At 42.5% G+C, this 27,775-nt stretch overlaps 1 protein-coding gene and 1 long non-coding RNA gene across 6 annotated transcripts in view; both read left to right on the forward strand.

The window, feature by feature from the left end:
• The window catches only part of LOC121277922 (sodium/calcium exchanger 1-like), a 335,906-nt gene extending 316,564 nt beyond the window's left edge, over positions 1-19,342 (forward strand). For all 5 annotated transcript variants that reach the window (XM_041187779.1, XM_041187781.1, XM_041187782.1 and 2 more), the window contains one exon: positions 17,064-19,342. In XM_041187779.1, coding sequence (XP_041043713.1) covers positions 17,064-17,440 — 377 coding nt within the window. In that variant the 3' untranslated portion in view covers positions 17,441-19,342. The remainder of the gene's footprint in view (positions 1-17,063) is intronic.
• A 510-nt stretch (positions 19,343-19,852) lies between these two features.
• Positions 19,853-26,363, forward strand: LOC121278252. The gene is made up of 2 exons (XR_005943085.1): positions 19,853-24,038; positions 24,143-26,363. It is a non-coding gene; the product is annotated as an uncharacterized LOC121278252 (long non-coding RNA).
• The last annotated feature ends 1,412 nt before the right edge of the window (positions 26,364-27,775 follow it).

Below are 27,775 nucleotides of genomic sequence, written 5' to 3' on the forward strand. Positions count from 1 at the left end.
GTTTGAGGCTAACATCATTGTGATGGAAGCTGAAGCTAGGTAGTCCGGTCTCATTAATTATAAGTGAAATCTGAGTGAGAAAACTCTGAATGCACTAAGAGTCGCTGGAAGTAAAGTCCAACAGACCGCTAGGCACTGCACCAATGACAGCTGGTTACAACCTTGCCAGAATATCCAGATATCCTTGAACACAGAGAATGTGACAGGCATGTATGGAGGGATCAAAAAGGCAACAGGTCCATCAGCAAAGAAAACGGCTGTATTGAAATCAAAGAGAAGGGAGGTCATCACCAAAAGCAATAACCAGTCAGAGTGATGGGTGGAACATACCTTAAGTTGTACTCTAGGGAGAACACTGTCATCAAGGAAACTCTAGACACCATAGAAAGCCTGCCTGTCATGGCAGAGCTGGATGTCGAAGCCACAGTGAAGGAGCTTAGCAAAGCTATTGATTCGTTTGTCATGGCGTAGCTCGTGACGCTGATGCTAAACCACCTGAGTTCATCAAGCATGGGAAACAGACACTCCCACAGCATCTGCATGAACTCCTCTATCTCTACTGGAGGGAGGGAGCAGTGCCTCAGGATATGAGTGATGCAAAAATTGTGACCCTGAACAAGGGCGACCACAGTGATTGCAACAACTATTGAGGCATATCCTGGCTGAACACATCCATTCCAAATCCCAGTGCGGTTTCAGAACTGGAACATTGACAATTGACATGATCTTCTCGGTCTGGCAGCTGCAGGAGAAATGCTGTGAACAAAGGAGACCAATGCATGTTGCCTTCATCGATCTCACCAAGGTATTTGACCATTTGAGCAGAGGCAGTCTATTCAAGCTGCTGGAGAGAATTGGCTGCCCACCGAAGCTGCTCACTGTGATCTCCTCTTCCCATGATAACACGATGCTTAAAGTCAGCTTTGACAGGACAACATTGGAACCCTTTGAGATCCACAGTGGGGTGTTCTGGCAGTAACACTCTTTGGTGTATTCTCTTTGCTCCTGTCTTATGCCTTCAGGTCATCTCAGAGGGTGTATACTTACGTAGCAGAACTGACAGATGCTGTTCAGCCTCACTCGCCTGAGATCTAAGATAAAAGTGCACAAGTCCTCATTAGACAGTTGCTCAATACTAGAGGCGTTCAAGAGGGTATTGCAAGATTATTTAAATAAAAATAATGTGCAGGGTCATGGGGAAAAGGCAGGAGATTGGCTCTAAGTTAAAATGCTCAGATAGCTGGTGCAGACACGATGGCTGAATGGCCTCCTTCTACACTGTAACAATTCTGTGATTCTGAACATTGACGATGCCACATTAATATTCCAAACCGAGTGTTGTAAGGTTGTATGTTGTCTCATGGTCCAGAGGCTTGTATGGTTGAACAATACCTGTTTACTAATAACATCTAACTATAAACATACATACATCTTTTCATCATAATGTGGGCAGTACTGTTTCACAAGTCCCATAGCCCCTTCCTGTAACCCTTATAATCCCGAACACTCTAAGAACAGAGGAGCAGGCGTAGGCTATTTGGCCCTTCGAGCCTGCTCCACCATTCAATAAGATCATAGCTCCACTTTTAAAAGCTCAGCTGGCCGAGAAGATGGCCCAGAGGAAACAGAGGCCAGCAAATCGTGCAACATCTCAGGCCACTCTGCAGTAAATGTGGCAGACTCTACCTCTGCAGTAAATGTGGCAGAGACTGCCATTCTAGAGGGGGATTTCTGAACTACACCAGGTGAAGCTTAACACAGAGCTGACCACCACGGCGCAAACCATCATTTTACAAGACAGAAGGCTGCCAATAAATAAATCAGTCTGCCCCCTCCCCCCCCCCTCCCCCCCCTCCATAACTCTTGACTCCCTTGCCTAACAAAAACCTAACTCCAATGGGCATAGGCCTGACCATAAGACAACCCTCCATCCCAGGAATGAATCCAGTGAACCTTCTCTGAACTGCTTCTAAAGCAATTTTTTTTAAATAAGGAGACCAAAATTCCAGATGTGGTCTCAACAAGGCCTTGTACAGCTGTATTTCCTACTTTTATATTTTATTCCTCTTGCAATAAACGCCAACATTCCATTTGCCTTCCTAATCACTTGCTGTACCTGCATACTCACTTTATATTATTCAAGTACCAGGAAACTAGATCCCTTTGTACCGCCGAGTTCTACAATCTCTCCATTTAAATAATATGCTGTTTTTCTATTCTTCCTGCCAAAGTGAACAAGTTCACATTTTCCCACATTATACTCCATCTGCCAAATTTTTGTTCACTCACTTAACCTATCTGTATCCCTTTGCAGACTCTCTACCTCCTCTTGACAACTTACTTTCCTACCTATCTTAGTGTTATCGGCAAATTTAGCTACCATATATTCAGTCCCTTCATCTAAGTCATTGATATAGGTTGTAAATAGTTGAGGACCCAACACTGATCCCTGTGGCACTCCACTTGTCAAAGCTTGCCAATCCAAAAAAGACCCATTTGTCCCTACTCTCTGCTTCCTGTTAGCCAACCAATCCTTTATCCATGCTAATATGTTACTCCCTACGCCATGAGCTCTTATCCTTTGCAGTAACCTTATCAAATGCCTTTTGGAAATCCAAGTACACCACACCTACTGATTCCCCTTTACCCACTTTGTCAAAAAACCAACAGGTTAGTCAAACACGATTTTCCTTTCACAAAACCATGTTGGCTCTGAGGAACATCTTCACCAGCAAATGGACAGACTCTCTCATGCCTGTAAAGAGTTTGATTTGACCGTCAGGATCAGGAAGACAAATGTCATGGTCCAGGATGCTGCCGTGCTGCCATCTATCAGCAATGACAATGTGATGCTGGAGGTTGTTGATAGTCTCACATATCTAGGTTCTACAATCTCTAGCAATGTGTCACTTGATGCTGAAATCAGCACAAGCATTGCAAAACCTGCAGTGGTTTATGTTCCTTCTGAGTAAGAGAGTGTAGAACGTCAGCTATCTCACTGAGAACACGAAGTCTACCAAGCCTGTGTCCTCAGCGCACTCCTCTCCAGTGATGAGACCTGGACAACATATGCCAGGCAGGAGAAAAGGCTGAACAGTTTCCACCTTCACTGTCTCAGTTGTATTTTTGGCATTCTTGGAAGGACAAAGTCACCAGAAGTTATTTCAGAGGTCCTGGAGATTGCTAATTCCATCAGCGTACACTCATTGCTAAGCCAACAATGGCTGCGCTGGCTCAGGCACATTCATCTTTTTGGATGATGGCCATATACCCTAAGACCTATATGGTGAACTGCGGCCACTGGGTCACCAGGCCTTGGGCGTCCATTCCTCTGCTACAAGGACACCTGCAAGCAAGATGTTACGATGGCAGACATTGACACCTACAGTGTCACAGTTTGTGACCTCTGGAGGCTGACTGTTTAGAGGGCCATTGAAGAAGTGAGCAGAGCTCGCCGAGAAGATGGCCCAGAGAAAACAGATGCCAGCAAATCATGGACCTTCTCAGCCCACTGTCTCCCTCAGCAGTAAATGTGGCAGAGACTGCCATGCCAGAGTGGGGTTTCTGAACCACACCAGGAGAAGCTTAACACAGAGTTGACCACCATTGCCAAACCATCATTTTACAAGACAGAAGGCTGCCAATAAATAAATCGGTTCCCAGCTGGGGTATCAGGCCCAATTCTGGACTTCACGCTTTAGGAATGACTTCAGGCCTTAAAGTGGTTGTAGAGCATATTTACTAGAATTATACCAGCAACATGAATTTTCAATTACAGGTAGAGCCTAGATAGGCTGGGATTGCCCTCCTTTGAGATTAGAAAGTTACGGGGAGATTTAAATCAAGATGATCAAAATCATGAAGCATTTTGATTGGGTAAATAAAGAGAAACTTTCCAGTGGCAGGAGGGTCAGTAACCAACAGACACAGATTTAAGTTACAAGCAAAAGACTAATGGCAAAATGAGTAGAATATATTTTATGCAAGTTGCTATGATCTGAAATGCACAAAAGTTGGTGGATGCAGATAACTTGCAAAAGGGGGTTGGATGACTACGTAAAGGGGGAGGGGAATGTGACTCTTTCAAAGAGCCTGCGCAAGCACAATTGGCCCAGTCACCACCACCTGCGCTGTATCATTCCATGATTTTATATCTAATCCCTTAGCTATAATTACTGTGTCCAATAGCTCCTCCTCTTGTACTTTTTGATTCCCACTACCATACTTCACTGTGAAATCTGACATGTTTGTTTATGATCAGGGAATCATAGAATGGTTACAGCACAGAAGGAGGCCATTCAGCCCATCATGCCTGTGCCAACTCTCTGCAAGGGTAACTCACCTAGTCCCACTCTCCCAATTCCCTGTAGCCCTGCATTTTTTCTTCAGATAATTACACAATTATCAATTGTAAATTATCAAATGGGCCTTAGTTGTATGCTAATTAATTGGTTATGTATTAAAGTCAATTGATTTAAATTATGTTAAAATAAAAATTATAAGCTCACCTGTGCACTCACCATACGTGATTCCTTATCCTCTGATGTCACTTCGCAATATATCTTCACTTCTTGCCTGTGCTCCTCTCTCCTACCGTGCTTTGCTGCTCTACACCCTCTCTCTTCTATTCTCCACCACCACTGATGGTGTGTCCAATCAGGTCCACGCTGTTTCTCTGCTCTCTTTCTCTGTTATCCTCTCCTGCTGCTGCTGATGTCTCTATTCAGGACCATGCTGTTCCCCAACACTCCCTGTCTGTCATCCTCTGCCGCTGCTGATGATGTCTCTGATTAGCTTCGTGCTGTTCCCTAACAGTCTCTCTCTCTCTTATCCTCTGCCACCTCTGCTGGTATCCCTGATCAGGACCGTGCTGTTTCTCTGCTCTCTCTCTCTCTATCCATCTTTCTCTGTTATCCTCTGCTGGTGTCTCTGATCAGGACCGTGCTGTTTCTCTGCTCTCTCACTCTTTCTCTCTCTCCCTCTTTCTCTGTTATCCTCTGCCACCTCTGTTGGTGTCTCTGATCACGAACATGCTGTTCCTCCTCTCTCTTTTATCCTCTGCTGTTGCTGGTGTCTCCGATCAGGTCTGCGCTGTTTCTATCTTCATTCCTTCATTCTCCACAAGATTTGCTTTTTCACCTCTAATAGCCCTACTTATTCTTCAATAATTTTCTTTCTCCTTTTGTGTTACATGTCTGTCTTTTTTCATACCCCTTTCAATCATTTTGCTTCTTCTTTTAGAATGTTCTTTGTATTATTTGATTTTCTTTTATGATATTACCCATGGATTTTTCATTTCTCTGTTTTTAAAGTCTCATTTTTATTTGAATTTTTCTGCTCATTCAATCATTCCCTCTCTGTCAGTACAACTTTTACTTCGTGTACCTGCAGAGATATTAATTACTTAAGTTACTTTGCGGAAAAGAAGTTTACCTGAACTATATTTTTTTCTTCAAATTGACCTATATTTTATCTGTTTTTAGCCTCCTTCAGGGGATAAATAGTTTTGAGTGGGGTGAGGAGTGTGTATGAATATTATATATATGAGAAGGACATGGCATTACAATTGTGTGGGCTGAATGGGCCAGGGGATTTTTTCCTGTCCGTTTTTGTTAGCATACATCCTAATAATTCTCCATGGTAATAAGTGTAGCTAAAGTGGTACCCTTTTTAGAATCTATTTCACTTTTTTGGAAATTTAATAGATATACAGAGATATAAATGACAAATTTACCGTAAATAATCAACCCAGATTGTGGATTAATCATATGATTAATGTAACTTCTTTGACCATGCACAGGAAAAAGAGCCATTAAGTGAGTATAATCAGATGTATTTGTCTGAAGTGCAAAGTGAAAGGTAGAATATAGGCAGGTTATTTTTTTTCTCATTGGATGTAAACGTCAAAATTGACTAAGTAATGTGCTTCAGGTGTAGTATGAGCAATAGGTATTTGTCATTTTTGTCAGTACTACTTGGGAGTTATTTTTTCTCTCATTTTCCAAGAAGTGAATTATAAACTCTTGCAGCCAAAATTTGACAGCATAGCCCTTTTGGCCTCTGCTGCGCATTCTTAGATTCATCCTCGTGGCTGCACACACATTTAATCCTCTGAAGTATCCTTCTTTCAAAAGCACAGCTCCTGAGATCTGGCTTTCAAAGCTATTCATCTGAGAGAAGATACCTCCTGACCCTGCAGTTAAGCAACATCTTCCTCCTCATCTTTGTCCCCAGATTCTCGTATCCGTTCGCGTTTATTGCATCACAGTTAGTACACTCCCCTCTGCCTCACTCTCTAATTCCACACCCCACCCTGCCCTACACTCCCCAAGATGGCTAATCCTTGACTAATGCTCAAGAAGAGATGAGTAACGAAAGTGAGTAACTGATGTGCTGGCAAGGCTGATAGCTTAGTAGCCTGCTGTAGTCCTAGCAGCGCCTGGCAGGAGCGGTGGCGACTGCCACAGGCAGTCCCCAGTGGAGATCATCACTACAGCCGGACACCAAGATAAGTGGGGGGAGGATTTTGCTGTGGTCAGGCTGATAGATCTTAGCAAGGAGAGTGGGGGGTGGGGGGGGGATTTATGTTTGAGAGGCCAGGGTGAAGGTAAGGGGGGAAGTGTAATCTTGGGGGTGGGTGCCTCCGATGGGCCCGGGGTCTCGCAAATGGGAGATCACTTCCGTCCCTTCCTTAACACCAGCCCACGAAGCTAAAGCTACAGAGCTTCCCACTTTGGGTGGGCCTCCCCTTGTCGTGGGTAAAATAGCGCCAAGGGCAGGACAAATCCTCATGTGGCATTAATTGGGCACTTCAGCGCTTCAGTAGACCTAAGGGCAGGCAAGTCACCCCATGCTTCCACCGGGCTCTGTAAAATTTCATACAGACCAGGGCCAGGTGGGTATGCAGCGGGTAGGCTGTATTTTAGAAGCTCCCCACCCCAACCCACCCATTGCCATCAAACCTGCCGGCAGAGGGAATGTAAAATTCCATCCATTAGTCACTTTCAGTAAAAGGAGTAAGTATTGGGCTTCATGAGCCAGTCTGCTGGTTAAGTCCTGATGAAGCGCAGCCAAGATCGAAGATGTATTAGAGAATCAATATTAAAGTGTAGTAGCCCAATCTCCATTTGTGTTCTCTTCAAGTAGAGTTCCCAGCAGGGAGCATGGGGACAATGATTTGGCTTTATGAGAAATCCTGACTACACATCAATCTCAGTCTTTTCCACAAGTATTTCTGAAAGGAAATTCTATCAGCAGTATCACAAGATCAATTGTATATAATGACATGTTGATAGTACATGTTATAGCCCTCCTGACTTTATAAGCCAACTCTTCATAAGTAACACCACAGGAGATCTGCTAGTGAGGAAAAGATTTTTGGATATTGAGCACATTGTTTGGGTTTTGGTTTGGGGAGGTTTAAAATTCAAAACTACTAAGTCTGAATTTGAAGTACAAAGCTAATGCAGAGCCAGTGAGAGTGTGATTCAATTCCAAAGCTCTCAGATGGATACTTAGCTCAAAACTGCAGGGGAAACGGACGTATTCATTGGCAAAATGCCTGTCTGCTCATGCATGCCACACATCCAAATGAGCTGGAACTCAGCCCATTTTGAAGCTGCTTGGATCCCCTTTTCAGATTCAATTCTAACAACTCTCTGTATAATCAATGCTGAAAACATCTCACTGGTCAATATATACATACGAACTAGGAGCAGGAATAGGCCACTTGGCTCCTTGAACCTGCTTTGCCATTCAATAAGATCACGGCTGACCTGATTGTAACCTCAACTCCACATTCCTGCCTACCTACCCCCGATAACCTTTCACCCCCTAGTTTATCCAGGATCTATCTACCTCTGCCTTAAAAATATTCAAAGACTCTGCTTCCATCACCTTTTGAGGAAAATGGTTCCAAAGACTCACGACCCTCTGAAAGAAAACAATTTCTCCATATCTCTGTCTTAACTGAATGACTCTTATTTTTAAACAGTGGCCCTATCAAACATTAGCCCAGCTATGCCATATAGTATTCATTATCCTGTTTAATGGTCTTGAGTTTTTGTAGGTCTAAAACAAGCTCCTTGGTGTGCTGTTAAAAAGCTATCAAGAAAAAAGCTAATAGTCTCTTTTTGAAACCGAGGCCTGGACTAATGAACTCAGTACAATGATACCCCCATAGTATCTTATACCACCAACATCCGTGGCTGTGGAATAGAGGATTCCGTTACGGACTTTTTTTCCTCCTCCCCCATTTTTCTCCATTAACTTTCTGAAAGCGTAGGTTATTATAAATCCCATAAATTATGCATACCTTACAGATGTGGACATCCTTCATGTGTGAGATGGGTAATTTAATCCTGATACAGAATCACGGTATTATTACAGCATAGAAGGAGGCCATTCAGCCCATTGTGACTGCAGCAATTCTCCGTAGCAGCAATTTACCTCGTGACTCTCCCTCAACTTTTCCCCGTAGCCCTGCACATTCTCCATTTTCAGATAACAATCCAATGCCCTCTTGAAAGCTTCGATTGACCCTGCCTCCAACACACTCTCAGGGAGTGCATTCTAGATCCTGACCACTTGCTGCATGAAAAAGTGTTTCCTCATGTCACCATTGCTTCTTTTGCCAATTATCTTAAATCTTTGGCCTCTCGATCTCAATCCTTCCATCAATGTGTATAGTTTTTCCCTACCTTCTCTGTCCAGACCTCTCAGGATTTTGAATACCTCCATCAGATCTCCACTCAACCTATTCTCCAAGGAAAATAACTTCTCCAAACTATCAACGTAACTGAAGTTTTTTTAAAATTCATTCATGGGATATCAGCTTTGCTGTTTGGGCCATTTATTGCCTAACCCTAGTAGCCCTTGCGAAGGTAGTGGTGAGCTGCCTTCTTGAACCACTGCAGTCCATTTGGTAGGTACACCCACAGTGCTGTTAGGGAGGGAGTTCCAGGATTTTGACCCAGGGACAGTGAAGGAACGGCGACATATTTCCAAGTCAGGATGGTGAGTGACTTGGAGGGGAACTTCCACGTGGTGGTGTTCCCATCTATCTACTGCCCTTGTCCTTCTAGATGGTATTGGTCGTGGGTTTGGAAGGTGCTGTCTAAGGAGCCTTGGTGAATTCCTGCAGTCCATTTTGTAGATGGTACACACCGTTGCTACTGTGCATCAGTGGTGGAGGGAGTGAATGTTTGTGGATGTGGTGCCAATCAAGCGGGCTGCTTTGTCCTGGATGGTGTCAAGCTTCTTTAGTGTTATGGGAACTGCACTCATCCAGGCAAATGGGGAGTATTCCATCACACTCCTGACTTGTGCCTTGTAGATGGTGGACAGGCTTCAGGGAGTCAGGAGGTGGGTAACTCATCAAAGAGTTCCAAGACTCTGACCTGCTCTTGTAGCCACAGCATTTATATGGCTAGTCCAGTTCAGTTTTTGGTAAATGGTAACCCCAAGGATGTAGTTAGTAGGGGATTCAGTGATGGTGATGCCATTGAACATCAGGGGCCGATGGTTGGATCCTCTTTTGCTGGAGATGGTCATTGCCTGAAACTTGTGGTGTGAATGTTACTTGCAACTTGCCAGCCCAAGCCTGGATATTGTCCAGGTCTTGCTGCATTTGGACATGGACTGCTTCAGTATCTGAGGAGTCGCGAATGTTGCTGAACATTGTGCAATCATCAGTGAACATCCCCACTTCTGACCTTATGATGGAAGGAAGGTCATTGATGAAGCAGCTGCAGATGGTTGGCCCGAGGACACTACCCTGAGGAACTCCTGCGGTGATACCCTGGAACTGAGATGAGTGACTTCCAACAACTACAACCATCTTCCTTTGTGATAGGTATGACTCCAACCAATGGAGAGTTTTCCCCTGATTCCCATTGACTCCAGTTTTGCTACCACTCCTTGATGCCACACTGTAAAATGCGGCCTTGATGTCAAGGGCAGTCACTCTCACCTCACCTCGGGAGTTCAGCTTTTTTGTCCATGTTTGAACCAAGGTTGTAACGAGGTCAAGAGCTGAGTGGCCCTGGCAGAACCCAAACTGGGCATCCGTGAGCAGGTCATTGCTAAGCAAAAGCTGCTTGATAGCACTGTTGATGACCCCTCCCATTACTTTACTGATGATGGAGAGTAGACTGATGGGGCAATAATTGGCCGGGTTGGATTTGTCCTTTTTTTTTTGTGTAGAGGACATATCTGAGCAACTTTCCACATAGCCGGGTAGATGACAGTGTTGTAGCTGTACTGGAATAGCTTGGCTAGGGGCGCAGCAAGTTCTGGAGCACAAGTCTTCAGTACTATTGCCGGAATATTGTCAGGGCCCATATCCTTTGCACTATCACTAACGGCCTTCAGCCGTTTCTTGATATCATGTGGAGTGAATTGAATTGGCTGAAGACTGGCACCTGTGATCCTGGGGACCTCCGGAAGAGGCCGAGATGGATCATCCACTCGGCACTTATGGCTGAAGATTGTAGTAAATGCTTTAGCCTTATCTTTTGCACTGATGTGCTGGGTTCCTCCATCATTGAGGATGGGAATATTTGTGGAGCTTCCTCCTCCAGTGAGTTAATTGTCCACCACCATTCACAACTGGATGTGGCAGGACTGTAGAGCTTAGATCTGATCCGTTGGTTGCGGGATCACTTAGCCTTGTTTATTACTTGCTTCTTATGCTATTTGGCATGCAAGTAGTCACCAGGTTGACACCTCATTTTTAGGTATGCCTGGTGCTGTTCCTGGCATGCCCTCCTGCCCTCTTCATTGAACCGGGGTTGATCCCCTGGTTTGATGATAATGGTAGAATGGGGAGTATGCCGGGCCATGAGGTTACAGATGCCCAGTCTTGAGTTGCTAAATCTGTTCAAAATCTACCCCATTTAGCACATTGGTTGTGCCACACAACACGATGAAGGGTATCCCCAGTGTGAAGGCAGGACTTCATCTCCATAATGACTGTGCAGTGGTCACTCCTACCGATACTGTCATGGACAGATGCATTTTCGACAGGCAGGTTGCTGAGGATGAGGTCAAGTATGTTTTTCCCTCTTGTTGGTTCCCTCACCACCTGCCACAGACCCAGTCTAGCAGCTATGTCATTTAGGACTCAGCCAGCTCGGTCAGTAGTGGTGCAACTGAGCCACTCTTGGTGATGGACATTTAAGTCCCCCACCACGAGTACATTCTGCACCCTTGCCACCCTCACTGCTTCCTCCAAGTGGTGTTCAACATGGAGGAGCACTGATTCATCAGCTGAGGGAGGGCGGTATGTGGTAATCAGGAGGTTTCCTTGCCCGTATTTGACCTGATGCCATGAGACTTCATGGAGTCTGGAGTTGATGTTGAGGACATCCAGGGCAACTCCCTCCCGAATGTATACCCAGTGCCGCCACCTCTGCTGGGTCTGTCATGCCGGTGGGACAGGACCTACCAGGGGTTGTGGTGGTGGTGTTTGGGACATTATCTGTAAGGTATGATTCCATGAGGATGACTATGTCAGGTTGTTGCTTGACTAGTCTGTGAGACAGCTCTCCCAATTTTGCCACTAGCCCCCAGATGTTAGTAAGGGGGACTTTGCAGGGTCAACAGGGCTGCGATTGCCACTGTTGTTTCTGTGCCTCTTTCGATGCCAAGTGGTCCATCCGGTTTCATTCCTTTTTTGTGTCTTTGTAGTTATTTGTTACAACTGAGTGGCTTGCTAGGCCATTTCAGAGGACTTTTTAGAGTCAACCATATTGCTGCTGGTCTGGTGTCACGTGTATGCCAGACCGGGTAAGGGCAACAGATTTCCTCCCCTAAAGAGGCATTAGTGAACCAGATGGGTTTTTACAACAATAGACGATGGTTTCATGGTCATCGTCAGGCTATTAATTCCAGATTTTTATTGAATGCAATTCCACCATCAGCTGTGTGGGATTCAAACCCATAATTCCTCATACATTAAATGACCCTGAGGAAAAGTCTGTATTTTACTAATGCAATAGTCATTCCTTGGATTAATATGTAAAAAATTTTTCTCCATCTATTAAAGACCATCTGTAAGACAGTTTCACTGCTTTAGCAAAGCTCGATGTAATAAGCCATTGACAAATTACAACAATGCTGCAAGTTTTTTAATTTTCTTATTTCTATTTTAATACGTTTTTGTTTATTCATTCACGGATGTTGGCATTGCTGGCAAGGCCAATGTTTATTGCACATCCTGAGAAGCTGGTGATGGTGATGTTAGGCCTTCTTCAGCCGCTGCAGTTTATGTTGTCCCAATAATGCTGTTTGTGAATGTTATTATCCACTCAACCAGTCCTGATGATGTCTATGTCTTGCTGCATGCAGGCATGGATTGCTTCATTATCTGAGGAATTAGTAATGGAATTGAACACAGTACAATTATCAGCAAAAAATCCCTACTTCTGGCCTTATGATGGAGGGAAGCTCATAAATGATGCAGCTGAAGATGGTTGGGCCTAGGGCACTGTCCTGAGAAACAAAAGCCTGGGCCGGAAATGTGGAGATTCATCTTAGCGCAAAAAAATAGGAGCAGAGTGTCAACCCAATGATGATTGCCACTCTTTGGAAGATTCGGCCTAATTCTCCCTAAGCTAGCAGACAGACAAATTCCACATATTAATATGTATTTACAAATATATACAGCATGATTTCAGTCCCCATGCTTATCAATATGCAGTAAGAATCAGGATTCAGAATTATTTTGTAGACCTAACCCACATTCGGTGCTCTCACTAGAGCATGTGTGTAGCTCCATGGTAGCATCCAGCACCTCAGGGTGAGGAGACTGACCTAGATCTCTTTTCTTGCAAAAAAAAGTCAATGAATTAAATAACAAAGTTCAACCAAAGTGTCAAAAGCATTAAAAGGGGGAAGTATATCTATTTGAACAATATCTGAGTGACTACAAATCTGATGTACACAACTATTGCAGTAGGTCCTTCTCAGACTGTTTTTCATTTAAAACCAGCAGATTCCTCTACAATGCTTAGGAAACCTCATTCCAACCAACTGTAATTAAACAACCAATGACTGTCCTCTTCAGGAAAAATAAGTAAATGAGATTGCCAGGCCTAATCATCAACAAGATGAGTTTGAACTAAGGCAATCATCCTCTGTAGCAGACTAAGTAATCTAACATATGAAGCATTACAGGGCACAATTTATGATTAACCAGACATTGATTCAGTAATGCTACCTAGGAACCTGTGATTCTTTTTATGCTTTCATGGGATGTGGGCTTCGCTGGCTAGGCCAGCATTTATTGCCCATCCCTAATTGCCCTTGAGAAGGTGGTGGTGAGCTGCCACCTGGAACCACTGCAGTCTAAGTGGTGCACAAACACCCACAGTGCTGTTTGGGAGGGAGTTCCAGGATTTTGACCCAGCGACAGTGAAGGAACAGCGACATATTTCCAAGTCAGGATGGTGAGTGACTTGGAGGGAAACTTGCAGGTGGTGGTGTTCTAAGTAAGTTTTGTGTTATTGTGTCTAATTAAAGGCAATAGTGATACCCTTGATTACTTTGTTACACCTGACTCATCATACTGAGTCTTTTTTGGCAGTGATAAAGTATAAGTAGTAGGAAGGAACAGATTTAGATTTTGAAATAGATTGGAGTCTGGGAGGAGAGCCAAGAATGGAATTGCGAAATAAATTACAATGAGAAAGTTATAAGTGGAGCATTCATTGAAGCGGAGGACCAAAGTGCCAAATGAGATTCAAGAAAACAGGGGAAAACTGTAAAGGTTGCTTGAAGTTAGAGGCAAATTCTGATGCAAGCTATTAAATACAAAGCTTGTTCACAACTTGCTTGGTTAACACAGTAGTGAGGAAAGTAACACCACTCAGATTGCCACCCTGCCAATTTTATTACCATTTGACTCAGCTCATAACGCAGAGATCGATTAGGAATTAAGTAGCACCTAAAGCAATATATTTTTATTCAGCTACTATTTAACCAATGGTGATTATATCTTGAGGTAAATACAGATAGTACTTTTTACATACGAATATGCATAAGGGCAAAATACAATTTAGGAGCAGGTATAGGCCATTCGGCCCCTCGAGCCTGCTCCACCATTCAATAAGATCATGGCTGAACTGACCGTGGCCTCAATCCCACATTCTGCCTGCCTCCAATAACTTTTGACTCCCTTGTCATTCAAGAACCTATCCACCTCTGCCCTAAAAATATTTAATGACCCTGCTTCCACCGCCCTTCGGGGAAGAGAGTTCCAAAGACTCACAACCCTCTGGGAGAAAAAAATGATTGCTGAAAAATAGAGACATGTCTAAGCTTTTCATCTTGCACTCATCAGGAAGTATTCTCCTCTGTCTTAAATGAGAGACCCTTTATTTTTAAACAGTTCTGGTAAATATAAATTGCAGCCCAATCTCTGGCAGTAGATACAAAGAATGGTCAGCTGCAAGTTGATGTTTTTCATGTTAGATTCCTTCATATTGAGCCCAAGACTACTCTGAAGTGCTGACTCCTATTATTTACCGTTGGAGCATAGAATGGAATTGTGAAATTACAGTGAGAAATTTATGAGAGGAGTGAGTGCCACTGAACTGATATGGCAGCGTATATGATCGAGCAGTGATTATGTTGCTGGGCTAGTAATCTAAAGGCTTAAATGCACAATTCTGAGGATGAGTTCAATTCACAGTGTGGCTAGTTGGAAAATTTGAATTTGTCTTGGTTCATCTGGAAAGAAAAAATTGCTGTTGATAAAAATTAGATTGAAGCACGATGGTCCTGAAACCCTGAATGGTTCACTGCTGTGAAGGAAACCTGCTGTCCTTATACAATCTGGTACATTTAGTGAAAGGGATGTCCATATCCTGACAATGATTTTTTTTTAATAATGATTTGAGTCATCCTCGGCTTGAAATGTAACTTATCACAGCATAGGAAGATGAAGGTTTGAAATTATCGGAGTGGAATTTTACGTTGCACTGAGATCGGGTCCCAGCAGCGCCAACCGGGGCTTATAAAGGAGGCACTCTTCCCTTGTCCGCCACAAGCCCAGGTAGTGAAAGCTGCCAGGCTTCACATCTGGCGCCATCCTCTGCCCACCACGGAGGGGGGAAGAGGCCCATAAATGACCATTAATTGTGTAAAATTGCAGTGGGGATGGGTGGTTTGGCACCCAGGAATGGCACCTATGACATTGTGCCCAATTTTAACCACCACCCTCCGCCCTCCAACCCCTTCCGATCGCCTGCCTGAAAAAAGTGGGGGAGAAAGGTTTGCATACTGAAGGAGTCTTGCGCTGTTGGAGGAACCATTCTTCACGTGAGAATTAAAACTGAGAATCCATCTGCCTGTTACCCAGGTTCAGGTGGATAGTGAAGATCCCATGGCATTTTTTTTGCAGAACAGTTTACTGGCCGATGTTTTTCCTTCAAACACCACTAAAGACAGGTTAACTGGTCATTTATCTCTGATCTATTTGTTGGTTCTTGCTATGAATTAAATGGCTTTCTTGCTTGCCTACATAACCACAGTGACTGAAAGTGCAAATTAATATGGTGTACTTAAAGCACGTTGAGGCTTGTCTGACAGTCATAATCAGGCAGATAACTGTAAATCTCTTTTTATTGGAGCAGATGAAGTAATGTTAATGAAATGATCAAGTGAACCAAGGGACAAAAATTCTGCTTCTGTATTTCAGTGCCTATATTGGAAAATTATGCACCTCCAATGTGATTTTCATTCTTTGAAATAGTGTCTTTGTCTTTCTATCTGTCTTTAGCTCTCACTCTTTCTTTATATGTTTTATGTATTTGTATTTCTCCCCTGCTCTTCTCACTTTCTCTCATTTAGAGTAAATCTCTGCTTCTTGCTGTCTCCTGTCCTCTGTCTGTTTCTCACCTTCTTTGACTTACGCCTACTCGGAGATAGAAATTGCTTAGTGTTCCCCCTGTCTTTGCAGATGTAAAACAGCTGCAGCATCGACCATAATGAACAATGCTATTTTCAGGAGCCCCTGCTGCTGCCTGAAATCAGAGCTGGCCCAAATTAAATCTGCAAGTCAGAGCCCTGCATTCTGGTTTGTACATCAAAAATCCAAAGCAATTTAATTCCCTGGGCCCTTCTACAAATCTGTAACAGAAAACAGTATCTATAAACTCAAGAGATATTGCAGCTATTATAGCCTTGTGAAAATTAATCATTATTCCTTCCTCAGGCGAGAGAACTTATTTCACAGCGACATGGGAATCGTGACGCTGCCGACAACATGAATTGAAATAACGGGCAGGATTTTCCGCTTGGCGTGCGGGCACGCGCCTGACCCGCTCAAGCCTGAAATAGCGCGTGATGACGTTGGGCAAGCGTCCCAATATCATCACGCATTTGCGCGACATTTCGCTTGGCGGATGCGCACAAGAGTCGGAAGCGCGCCCGCTGACAATTGAGGCCATTCAAACAGTAATTAACTGGGATTTATTTGTTGCCTGCCCAACGTTACGGTTGGCAGGCGGGCAAATCGGCCAGGAGGCCTTGGCATTTTTCAGGAAACCGCATCCACGGGCGGGATAAGGTTGCCGATAATTTTTTTAAAAAATAAAAACGCTTGGACAGAATTTTCATCATCCACATGTCCCTGTGACTGGTTCTGATACATGGGCATTTTTTCCTGGTTTTTAAGATCTTAATTTTTTTTTTGCATTTAAATTCTTCAGCTCCCTGAGGCAGCTCTCTGCCTTCAGGGAGCTTTCTGTGAGTGCTTCCCCGCCCCCGCCATCGCGCCCGTGCTGATTTCAGCGCTCGCCCTCCTCCCGCCCCCATTCCAGCAGCGCTGAGCCTTTCAGCGCGCACTTCATGCTGGCTGGTGTTAATTGGCCAGCCAGCGTGAAATCGTGGTCGGGGTCCCTTCCCCGGCTGCTCCCAGGCCCGCTGATTACGGACGCCCGCCGAACTAGAAATCCTGCCCGATATTTCAGTCTGTATAAAGCAATGAAAATGGATACTGTGACGTGACCCATGGATAACCTTACAATTTAGAGGGCTTTTTTTCTTTGTCTCTTTTACAGATACCTTTGCCAGCAAAGTAGCTGCAATTCAAGACCAGTATGCTGATGCTTCTATCGGTAATGTGACCGGGAGCAACGCTGTGAATATTTTCTTAGGAATTGGTGTAGCCTGGACAGTTGCAGCAATCTATTGGAATGCTCAGGGAAAGGATTTTGTGGTGCTGCCTGGAAATCTGGCCTTTTCAGTCACTCTCTATACCATATTTGCTTTTGTAAACTTTGGTGTGTTACTGTACCGAAGGAAGCCAGAAATTGGTGGTGAGTTGGGTGGACCACGGACTGCCAAGATTATAACCTCAGCATCATTCACTCTGCTTTGGTTAATGTACATTCTTCTCTCATCTCTGGAGGCCTATTGCTACATAAAGGGCTTCTAATAGTCAACAGAACATGAACAAAATGGACGTTTAGTATTTCACTCACCTGCTGATGGAATGCTAACTTCTGAGAGAATTCCTTTTACTAGGTAGAAGTGGATCTCACAGTGTTCCATCTGCAGGGGCATCATAACAACAAAGGCTATGAATGTGGGGCTCAATCTGCTGCTGTACAGATAAATATACCAAATGGGAAATATTTTTTATTGAGAATAAAGAGCCTAAAACAATATTTACCCACAGTAGCATGCCCTCATCCATTCATGGAATGATGCCTCTGTACTAATGTGACTGTTTGAGATCAAGTTGCTTAACACACAAGAAAAATGGCTCGTCCCGTTATTTCATTTTGTTTTGGATCTGCGTGCCCTACACTTCATTTAAGACAATGTGTGCTGACAGCTCCTGATTAAAATCCAGTGTTGTCAACATTTTGGAGTTTTTGGTTTAATTTAATTTGGGTTCCTTAGTAAAAATGCACAGAATATGCGTAACTGCTAGACATTTACCCATACACTGTGTCATTTGTTATTTTTGTACAATAGTGTTAAATGTGATACTGTAATGCTGTGCATGGTTAAGACATGTGTCCTGTATGTAATATAAATATGTCACCAATCTCAAGACCTACCGTGTAATGTTTATTATTAGGAATTGCTTGTTGCATTTAGTGAGGGGAAAGAGCTGTAGCTTTCACCTAAAATTTACCACATTCACTTAGAAATATTTCTAAGTGGCACTGTTGGAACTAGCACCTTCACAAAAACATACTTGATCTATAAATATGACTTTTTTAACTTAGAAATTGAATGACGTGTTTTAAAATTGTTCAGGGTCATTTGTTAGAGTTTTATTTAAAATGTCAGTATTGTTATTTCTGATGTCTAGTTGCTTTTGTTGCTGTCAGTGTTGTGGCACAATAAATCAGGAAGACAGTGTAATTGGGATGGTGCATTTAAATTAACCCGAGCAGAAAGACTATTACTGCGCATGTTAACATCATTAAGTAGGCGTCAAGAATATTGCTGTAGCAATCAACAAATTCATTACCGCTGCCAGTTTTTAGGGTCATTCTTGTAAGTACTGTCCGATACGTCAAATGCCAATTCACAAGCTTCTGGTAGAGTTTCTGGTACAAGAAATGCACATTCCAAATGCTGGCCGTACCACATGGCATTATATTTTGCAAATAAACACTTCAGTTGAGCTCTTGATTGAAAAACTGCAGACAAGTTATATGTGGAATCAATGATATATGCAAGATAAGAACTCAATAAGAATCTATTGAAGCAAAAAAGATTATGCAAACAATTTCTTATGAGCCACAACTTCAGGTTTAGAAGGCTCAACGAATAAAGAGTTAAGTGGAATGTTACCTGTAAGCTGCACATCTGTGCAGCAACCCAAAAGTTCCCAAGCAGGTCACAGACAAGTTAACCCCTTTAAGTTATACATGTGCAGGGGCCACGCTAAAAAATTTAAAGGGGCTGCAAATTAAATAATTCACCCACGAACTCCAAAATCAAATTAGAGGGTATGTTGGTTAAATGTAGTAAATGTTTTCCTCCTATTTTTAGTTTGCTCTGTACTTAAATGACATAAAGGTAAACGTTCAAATTTGGTACCAGTTTGAGCCAATTTATCATTTGAAAGCAGGCTACACTTCATGACTAGACTGTGGATATTTAATACATAATCATCACAGAAACATAGACAGACCCATCCTGAAGTGTCATGCATTATTTGTACACAAACAGAACACACACGTCGTAGAGGACTCTATTGTGTGCCAACTTGTTGCTTTTTCAGTAACCACACCTTGTGATACTTAACCCTTATCTCTCAGACCAACTATTTCTCCCTTCAAACTGATAAAAGATTCTGCTCCATAATTAAAGAACATAAGAAAAAAATCTGCCATTCTGTAATATGGCTGCTGCCTTTCCTGTATAGTTTTTAAATCAATGGACTTTTTCCTCAGTACTATCTATGTGGTTATCTTATAAATAACTGGGAAAACCAGTTATGATGCAATTGATTTCCTGTCTGAGATAGCAGGAGTTCTGCAGGCAATGTCATATCCATGCTTGGTGAAGAAAGGGAAAGATCATTTTATTTTATTCTTTCATGTGAGCATTGCTGGCAAGGTCAGCCCATCCCTAATTGCCCTTGAACTGAGTGGCTTGCTAGGTGGTTTCAGAGAGCAATTAAAAGTCATTGCTACATTGCTGTGATTCTGGAGTCACATGTAGGCCAGACTGGGTAAGGATGACAGAGCCACATGTAGGCCAGACTGGGTAAGGATGACAGAGCCACATGTAGGCCAGACTGGGTAAGGATGACAGAGCCACATGTAGGCCAGACTGGGTAAGGATGACAGAGTCACATGTAGGCCAGACTGGGTAAGGATGACAGAGTCACGTGTAGGCCAGACTGGGTAAGGATGACAGATTTCTTCACTGAACCAGACAGGTTTTTACAACAATCAAAATAGATATCATGGTGACTATTGCTGAGACTAGTTTTATATTCAAAATTTATTAATTGAATTTAAATTCTACCCACTGCTGTGGTGGGATTTGAACCCATATCCCCAGAGCATTAACATCAGCCTCTAGATTACTAGTCTAGTGGACATTAACACTACCACCATCTCTCTGATAGAATAGGTTTTGTTGTATCTATGCTTGCATTAGGCTAAAGTTATTTCAGCCAGCCTATAATTCTAGATTCATTTGGCAGAGCCATTGACCTATGGGAGCTGAATAATTCTTGGGGATCACATTCCGTGGCTCCATTCATTTTTCAGTGAAACTGTAAACCTGTGGCGTTGATCATCAGTATTACTACACAAAGCACTGTCACTCAAGGTATGTTTGTTCTGATCCTACAATCACAAATGTGCTCTACACTCGAAGATTACAAGCAATGTAAATCCACTTTAAACATCTTGCAGCGGATTGGTTTTATGAAAAGTATAAGCCATTGTTATTTCTCACGTTTAGTACAAAAATGATTGGCCCTGTCTTGAGAAAGAAGTCTTAGGGACAACATTATTTATTTCAATGACAGAGTATGCTACTGTTCTTTACATTCTGTCCTGCAGTTCTTGATATTTAAATACATATTGCTGACAGCAGTGTAATTTTATTCTGTTAGTGAATATTTACATAGTTCTCACTGCCTTTGCTGATTTGTTGCCTGAAATACATCATTAAGACACAATAAAAAAGGAACTTGTGGGGACCGTTAAAGGATCCTCTGGAAACAAACATCTTATTTTAACTGTGAGGGAGTGAGTGACAATCTTAGCGGTGCAAATAAATTTGTCTAATTAAGGACAAATGTAAACTGATTTCAGCAATGCATTTTGGATGGTTGTTGTGCCTTGCAGCTAAATTTGATAGTACTCGGCATCAGGTTTTTATTCATTCAAGCTTATAACATGAAGAATGACCATTTGAATGGTGCATTAGAGGACTGGCAGCATCTTCAGGAGAGCCTTTTGCCTTTTTTGGGGGGACACCGTGCGCTGAATTCAAACCAACTTGAAAACCAGTCCTTTTTCAATCGTGCTGCATAACGAGACCCCAAGAAAATGCAGCCTGTGGAGGAAGCATTTTATTTTTCCCATCTTATTCCTGCCTCTTAGGGGACAGTGATTTACTGATGCTCAGCGCCCCTCTTGGCTGTGCACTTAGACTTGGGACTGATGATTCCCAGGCAATCGCCAGCCTGCATCCTACCTGTCTGTGGGGGACCATGTCAGTGCACCATTGTGCTGTGCTACTATATAGGTGTAATTTGGAAGCTTATTCATGGAGAACAATATTGTGTCCTATTGATTAGTAGAAGTACATCTCCGGCATGCTGTTAGTAAAATAATGGCATAGACACATAAAATTATTTAAACAAATATTTAGCTTAATTTATTTTTGTTTGCTTTTCAGGAATGTTATTTTCTTTAACTTTCACCCAATTGAAAATTAAGCATCCAATCGTATATTTTGTTATTGTGGGGATATTGAGCAACTCTAACCCATCCTAAACCATCGGTGAAGCTGAGTCATGGACCAGTGGATTGCCTGCATATAATGCATTCATATCCTACATGTTGACAAGCAATATAGATCTCAGGAAAGGCCATTTCATATCATCATCTTTTAAAATAAGGCTTGAGCATGACAGGTAAACATAAAAATGAATGGGATTGGCTTGTAAAAGACTAGTGGCTTGGATACAGTATGTAGGCAGTCTGACCAGAAGTTTCTCAAGGCGCTTGTGCCTGACCAAAGTCCAATAAAATAGCTGCTTTTGTTTATTTAGGTCTCATTATTTATTGCCCTTTCATCAGCATGAGATGTTTTATTGAACCACGCTGAGAATGAACAGAGGGCTGTAATAGCACATTCAAATATATTCCCTTTGAATTAAGTAATTAAAATGAATTGTGTTTCAGCAAAATTTCCTCCTGTTTACCACATCATAACTTTCTGTTAGTTTTACCCATGAGGAGACCTTTAAAACTGAAAAGATCATATACATGACTTACCCCATCTGGCATATGTGCAAAAGATCAGCAAGTAGAACAGTAAGTTAAATCAGCTATTAAGCAGAGAATATTAGCTTCGTTATATGAAAACCAATTAAATGTTAATTCTATTTTTTTAGATAAAAATACAAAAAGCAGGCAATATAAGGAATATTAAACACTCACTAGTTTAACATCACTGCATATTTGTAATTTTTACAACACAAATCAGGATAGTAAATATACCTTTTAAATAACATCTTGCACTATTGCGCATTTCACTACTATTTTTGACAGTTGCAGTATCATTTTATGTGGGTTATTTAAGATATTGTTCTGTGGTTTAAGTAATCTTTTTGGTATTGTGTAACCTGAAAGCCCCAAAGGCACTTGACTTCTGACCATGTGCGTCTGATACCTGTTACCAAATTACAGATTATCTGTTTGCATCTGTTGTAATTCTATGGCTGTGCTGACTCAGTCTTGGCTTTTGGGGTACCACATGAATGGAGGGGACTTGCAGCAGTTGGTTCTGAAATTGAATGGGTGTGTCCTGCTAGGTGTAATGTTAATTTTCTATTGATAGATCTTGAACTAAAGTGAAACTGACCTGTTGGTAACATCAAAAGGCTATAGCATTCTTGCACCACTACAAATGCAATTTTCTAATTCTACGTTGACATATTAATTTACAGAACCACATAAAACCCATATTCTAAAATGTGCGCACTTGATAACTGTGAATGAATATTCTTAAGAGCTGATACAGGATCAAAGGGAAACTGCCTCTGTGCAAAGTAAAGCTTCGGATATGCTTGGTTTACTTCAGTTAATACAGTTTTCTTAAGCTTGTCACAATATAACAAGTGAAGTGATTTAAAAATACTAGCAGTTGAGAAACTTCTATTGGTGATATTAATGATTGAACTCAATGCATTTTTTCCCTATCTGCTATTTGAACATGGGAGTTATCCCCTATAATACAAACCATTCAAGAGGAACCTCGTACACGCCTGTTATCACCAGCAGCCAGAAAACAACAGCTTGTTTCTAACTCCTGTGCAGTACAATGACAAAGGAAGCAGCCAACGGAACTGGTAGCAGGAAATCAAGGCTGGCACTGCAGCAGCAGACTAGACTGGGACTAGTAGCAGGAAGTCAAGGCTGGCACTGGCAGCAAGAACACTAGGCTGAAACTGGTAGCAAGATGACTAGGCTGGGACTGATAGCAGGCAGACTAGGCTGGGACTGATAGCAGGCAGACTAGGCTGGGACTGATAGCAGGCAGACTAGGCTGGGACTGATAGCAGGCAGACTAGGCTGGGACTGATAGCAGGCAGACTAGGCTGAGACTGGTAGCAGGAACACTAGGCTGGGACTGGTAGGCAGACTAAACTGGGACTGGTAGCAGGAGCACTAGGCTGGGACTGGTAGCAGGAGCACTAGGCTGGGACTGGTAGCAGGAGCACTAGACTGGGACTGGTAGCAGGAGCACTAGGCTGGGACTGGTAGCAGGAGCACTAGGCTGGGACTGGTAGCAGGAGCACTAGGCTGGGACTGGTAGCAGGAGCAATAGGCTGGGACTGGTAGCAGGAGCACTAGGCTGGGACTGGTAGCAGGAGCACTAGGCTGGGACTGGTAGCAGGAGCACTAGGCTGGGACTGGTAGCAGGAGCACTAGGCTGGGACTGGTAGCAGGAGCACTAGGCTGGGACTGGTAGCAGGAACACTAGGCTGGGACTGGTAGCAGGCAGACTAAACTGGGACTGGTAGCAGGAGCACTAGGCTGGGACTGGTAGCAGGAACACTAGGCTGGGACTGGTAGCAGGAAGACTAGGTTTGGACTGGTAGCAGGAGCACTAGGCTGGGACTGATAGGCAGACTAAACTGGGACTGATAGCAGGCAGACTAAACTGGGACTGGTAGCAGGAGCACTAGGCTGGGACTGGTAGCAGGAAGACTAGGTTGGGACTGCTAACAGGAGCACTAGGCTGGGACTGATAGCAGGCAGACTAAACTGGGACTGGTAGCAGGAGCACTAGGCTGGGACTGGTAGCAGGAAGGCTAGGTTGGGACTGCTAACAGGAGCACTAGGCTGGGACTGATAGCAGGCAGACTAAACTGGGACTGGTAGCAGGAGCACTAGGCTGGGACTGGTAGCAGGAAGGCTAGGTTGGGACTGGTAGCTGGCAGATTAGGCTGGGATTGGTGGCAGGCAGACTAGTGGAGGGACCAATATTTGGGAGACAAGGTCTGGACTTGTTACAGGGAGGGTCAGCCATGTTTACCGTCTTGCCAAGCAAAACAGTTGACGAGCTATTAAAATCAGGCAGCAGGAGGTTGCTGCCAGGCACCATGGGGAACAGACCCCAGCAAAAGCAAGTGCTCTGAGGGGGGGAATAAGGGAGTCCTCCATTTTTACTGGCCTCCCCACCCCCCCAACTCCCCCGTCTCAATTTCCACCAGGTCGAGAAGTTAAAATAGACCCTTGTATATTTATTACAAAATGACATCAGATCCCGTTCACATAAATCTGGGGTCCAACACTTTAGCCAACTAAAATGTTAAATGACTAAATTTCACTGCCGACAAATAACTACTCCATCCTTCACATACTGATAAGTGTGCCCGGACACATTTCTAACAACATATCGATTGCTATTTGCTTTAGGAACACACCCACCACTGAGAGCTAAAGGGCAGAATATGATTACATATAATTACAATGACTTAGGCTACAGCATCCTGAGTAGGCTATCAGATGGGCTGTGTAGGTAGTCTGTGTGGCTACCAGTAAAATAAACATTTCTACCTCTGATATGAATCTTTAAATGCCTCGGAGTTGAAATTCTTAAGTTCTTTTGAGAGCACTGTTGAAATACTGACATTTTATTCTCATCTTCATAATGGCAATGCCACGACAATTTGAGGAAAAAATTATTGTGGCTTGGAAAATAAAGGAAAAAGCATGTTCACAGGATTAAAGGAGTCAGTATATTGAGCAATGTTTAAGCTTACCCAGTGTCTGTCCACTTTTGGATTGATGTTTAGTGGTGCATGAAGTAACATGGTGATCATTTTTGTACAGCCATGTTGTCATTGGTATGTAAACAGAAGTGAATTTATATTTCTATTGGCATGAATTGGATATGCAATACAATATTACCTTGGTGAAGCAACATTAGAAGCTAGTACGAATTAACTCTGCTGCGACAGTGAATTGACCAACATATTCATTTGCCAGTATATCTGTGAGAATTCCATTCTACAATATTACAAAAATCAAAGATGCCAAAACAGTGTTTATGGCTCTTAAATGAATCACAAGATGTACAGACTCAATTTAACTCCGCTGTCAAAAATTGCTACAGTAGTTCTTGAGTTCACTCTGTGTTGTGTCTGTCCAAAGGTTTTAGTTAAAATAATTCAAAGAAGGCTTCTTAATTTTGTATATAGGAGAGTAAAATAAACAAATATGGCTAAAATATTTTTTAATTTTCCAACATGTTACAAAATGAGGCTTTTCTGCAAAAATTAGAAATTTCACTGAAGAATCAATTCTTGCATGTTGCATATGTTGTGATTTGAGAAGTTATCAATGACTAAAATGCCTTATACAAACAAATTCTATAGTACATAACCCAGAGATGGTCTGAAAATAGTTCATCACAAATATGTGTGGACTTTATGCTGTTTTATGTCATACTACTCAGCTTGATTTGTCTATCATTTCTGTATTTCTTAAGGAACCTTTAATCTTGTAAAATTGTGGTGTGTATCTCTCATTGCTTGAATTGAATGGCTTTGTATAAATCAATGTCATAAGCTGTTTCCTCTCTTGCCATATTTCCTAATACATTAAATATAGATGTTTGTAAATTCTCCATAATTTCTCGTTCATTCTGCGTGTCTTGATATAATCAAGTCCAACAGGCATTTCATACAGTATTACTGTGTTTGAAAAGTTCACTTCAAGTTATTGCAAGCTTGTCATTGGTAATGAAATCATAGCTGCTTTACAAAAATTAAATAAATTTTCAAACTTATTAACAGAGTGCATTGCAAATAAAAAGACAAACTGATGATTTTAATCTTGAATTTGCTCCTAAAATTTGCAACTGATCTGAAAAATAGTGGGGCAAATAAAATTAATGAGAAAAGTTACAACATTTTGTTGCAATTTTTAATAAATAATTGTTAGGTGTATTATGCTTACCATAATTTGAAATACTGACTAAGAAGTATGAATCCTATTATGTGACTTGTGGACTCCCATCCTTATGTGTGTTCTTGCTCAGAGCATTCTGCTAAATGTTGTCATTACAGAACACTCAGATTACGCTGGGAAAGGAAATTTTAAAAAATTACATAAAATAAACTTGTTACCGTTTCACTCTTTTAGAAGAATTATATATTATTTGGCTGTTTTTCTTTACTGTGTTGACTTGTAATTCCCTTCACCTCATTGTTCTGACTTGTAAAAACTGGTCACTACACATCTGTGAGTGCCACATCAGTAGCATTCCTGGCTCATTTTTTACACATCCCTCTGTTCGTGCAATTGAAAATCCAAAAGTATATTCTATTCCATATCATTGCATAAATTCATTAATATTTTAACATTGTGCTTATGCATAGTAGGTAAGGTTTGGGACTGTATGATGGTAAATAAATTTGGAGTACTTTACGATTGTACTTTAGACCTGGGGCTCCTTTCCTGAAAGTAAGTAAAGCCTGGAGCTCCCTTGCAAAGGTAGGTCAAGACTTTGGCACCCATTTTTTTCAGCACTATGGGTGCCATTTTGCCTCTCAATACTTCTGGTACTAGCTGCACTAGACACCATTTTGGTGAGGGTGTACCATGCGTGCAGGTACCAAAAGTGTGCAAGGTGTGATGTCAGTCAGTGTGTAAAATTGATTTGATGCCAGTTCATCATTCCAGCAACTGCCCTCTATTAACCTCGCACAGCTGAGCACAAGTTAAGCAGGAGGAAGTCTGTCCCTTCCCTCATCCCCCCCCCCCCCCGACGTGCACTTTCCAGTTAGTTGCTGATTGATTCCTACTGGATGTTGCAATTGTAGAAGTGTTTGGTGATTTCCAGAGTTAATAAAGTTGGTGAGACCTACAGAGAGTGGTATGTTCTGAAGGACTTTGTCCTGACTTAAAGAATTCTGTAGAAACCACTTGCTACCAGACATAGGTGCAATGGTTTGCATCCTCCTTAGAGTACAGCATGACAAGGAGAATGGCCAGAGGAAACACACAGTGGGTCAAGCTGCTGGAAGAGGGAAGAAGAGGAGGGAGAGAAATGCTCTCAGAAGGAGGCCATATCCACCAAGAGTGTTCAGGATGTAATTCTGCTACCTGAAACTCAGTGAGATAAAGTATGAGATGTCTCCACTTTACTAAGGATGTCCTCACTGAAATTTGCCACTTGCTGCAGGGCAAGGATGGCATTGCCAGTGGCTGTGAAGGTATATGGCCATGAATCTTTATGCTCTTGCAACATCTCCCACTTCACCTCCCGCTATTGTATAAGGGAGGTCACTGAGATTCTGTATTCAAAGAGATTGACTTCTGTCTTGTTGGAACGAAGCAGGTGGAACAAGCTCCTGACTTTATGACAATTACAAGCTTTCCCATGGTGCAGGACTCCATTGAATGCATACATGTAGCTTTACAGGCACGCACGTTAATTATGAGATGTCCTGCAACAACATCCCTCAACATCAAGCTGGTGTGTGACCATTTGTACCTAAACATACACTTCGATGGTATGGCACGCCTTAGTTCTGTGGCAGTCT

Source organism: Carcharodon carcharias, chromosome 5 (assembly GCF_017639515.1).
Source record: "Carcharodon carcharias isolate sCarCar2 chromosome 5, sCarCar2.pri, whole genome shotgun sequence".
NCBI classification, from domain to species: domain Eukaryota; kingdom Metazoa; phylum Chordata; class Chondrichthyes; order Lamniformes; family Lamnidae; genus Carcharodon; species Carcharodon carcharias.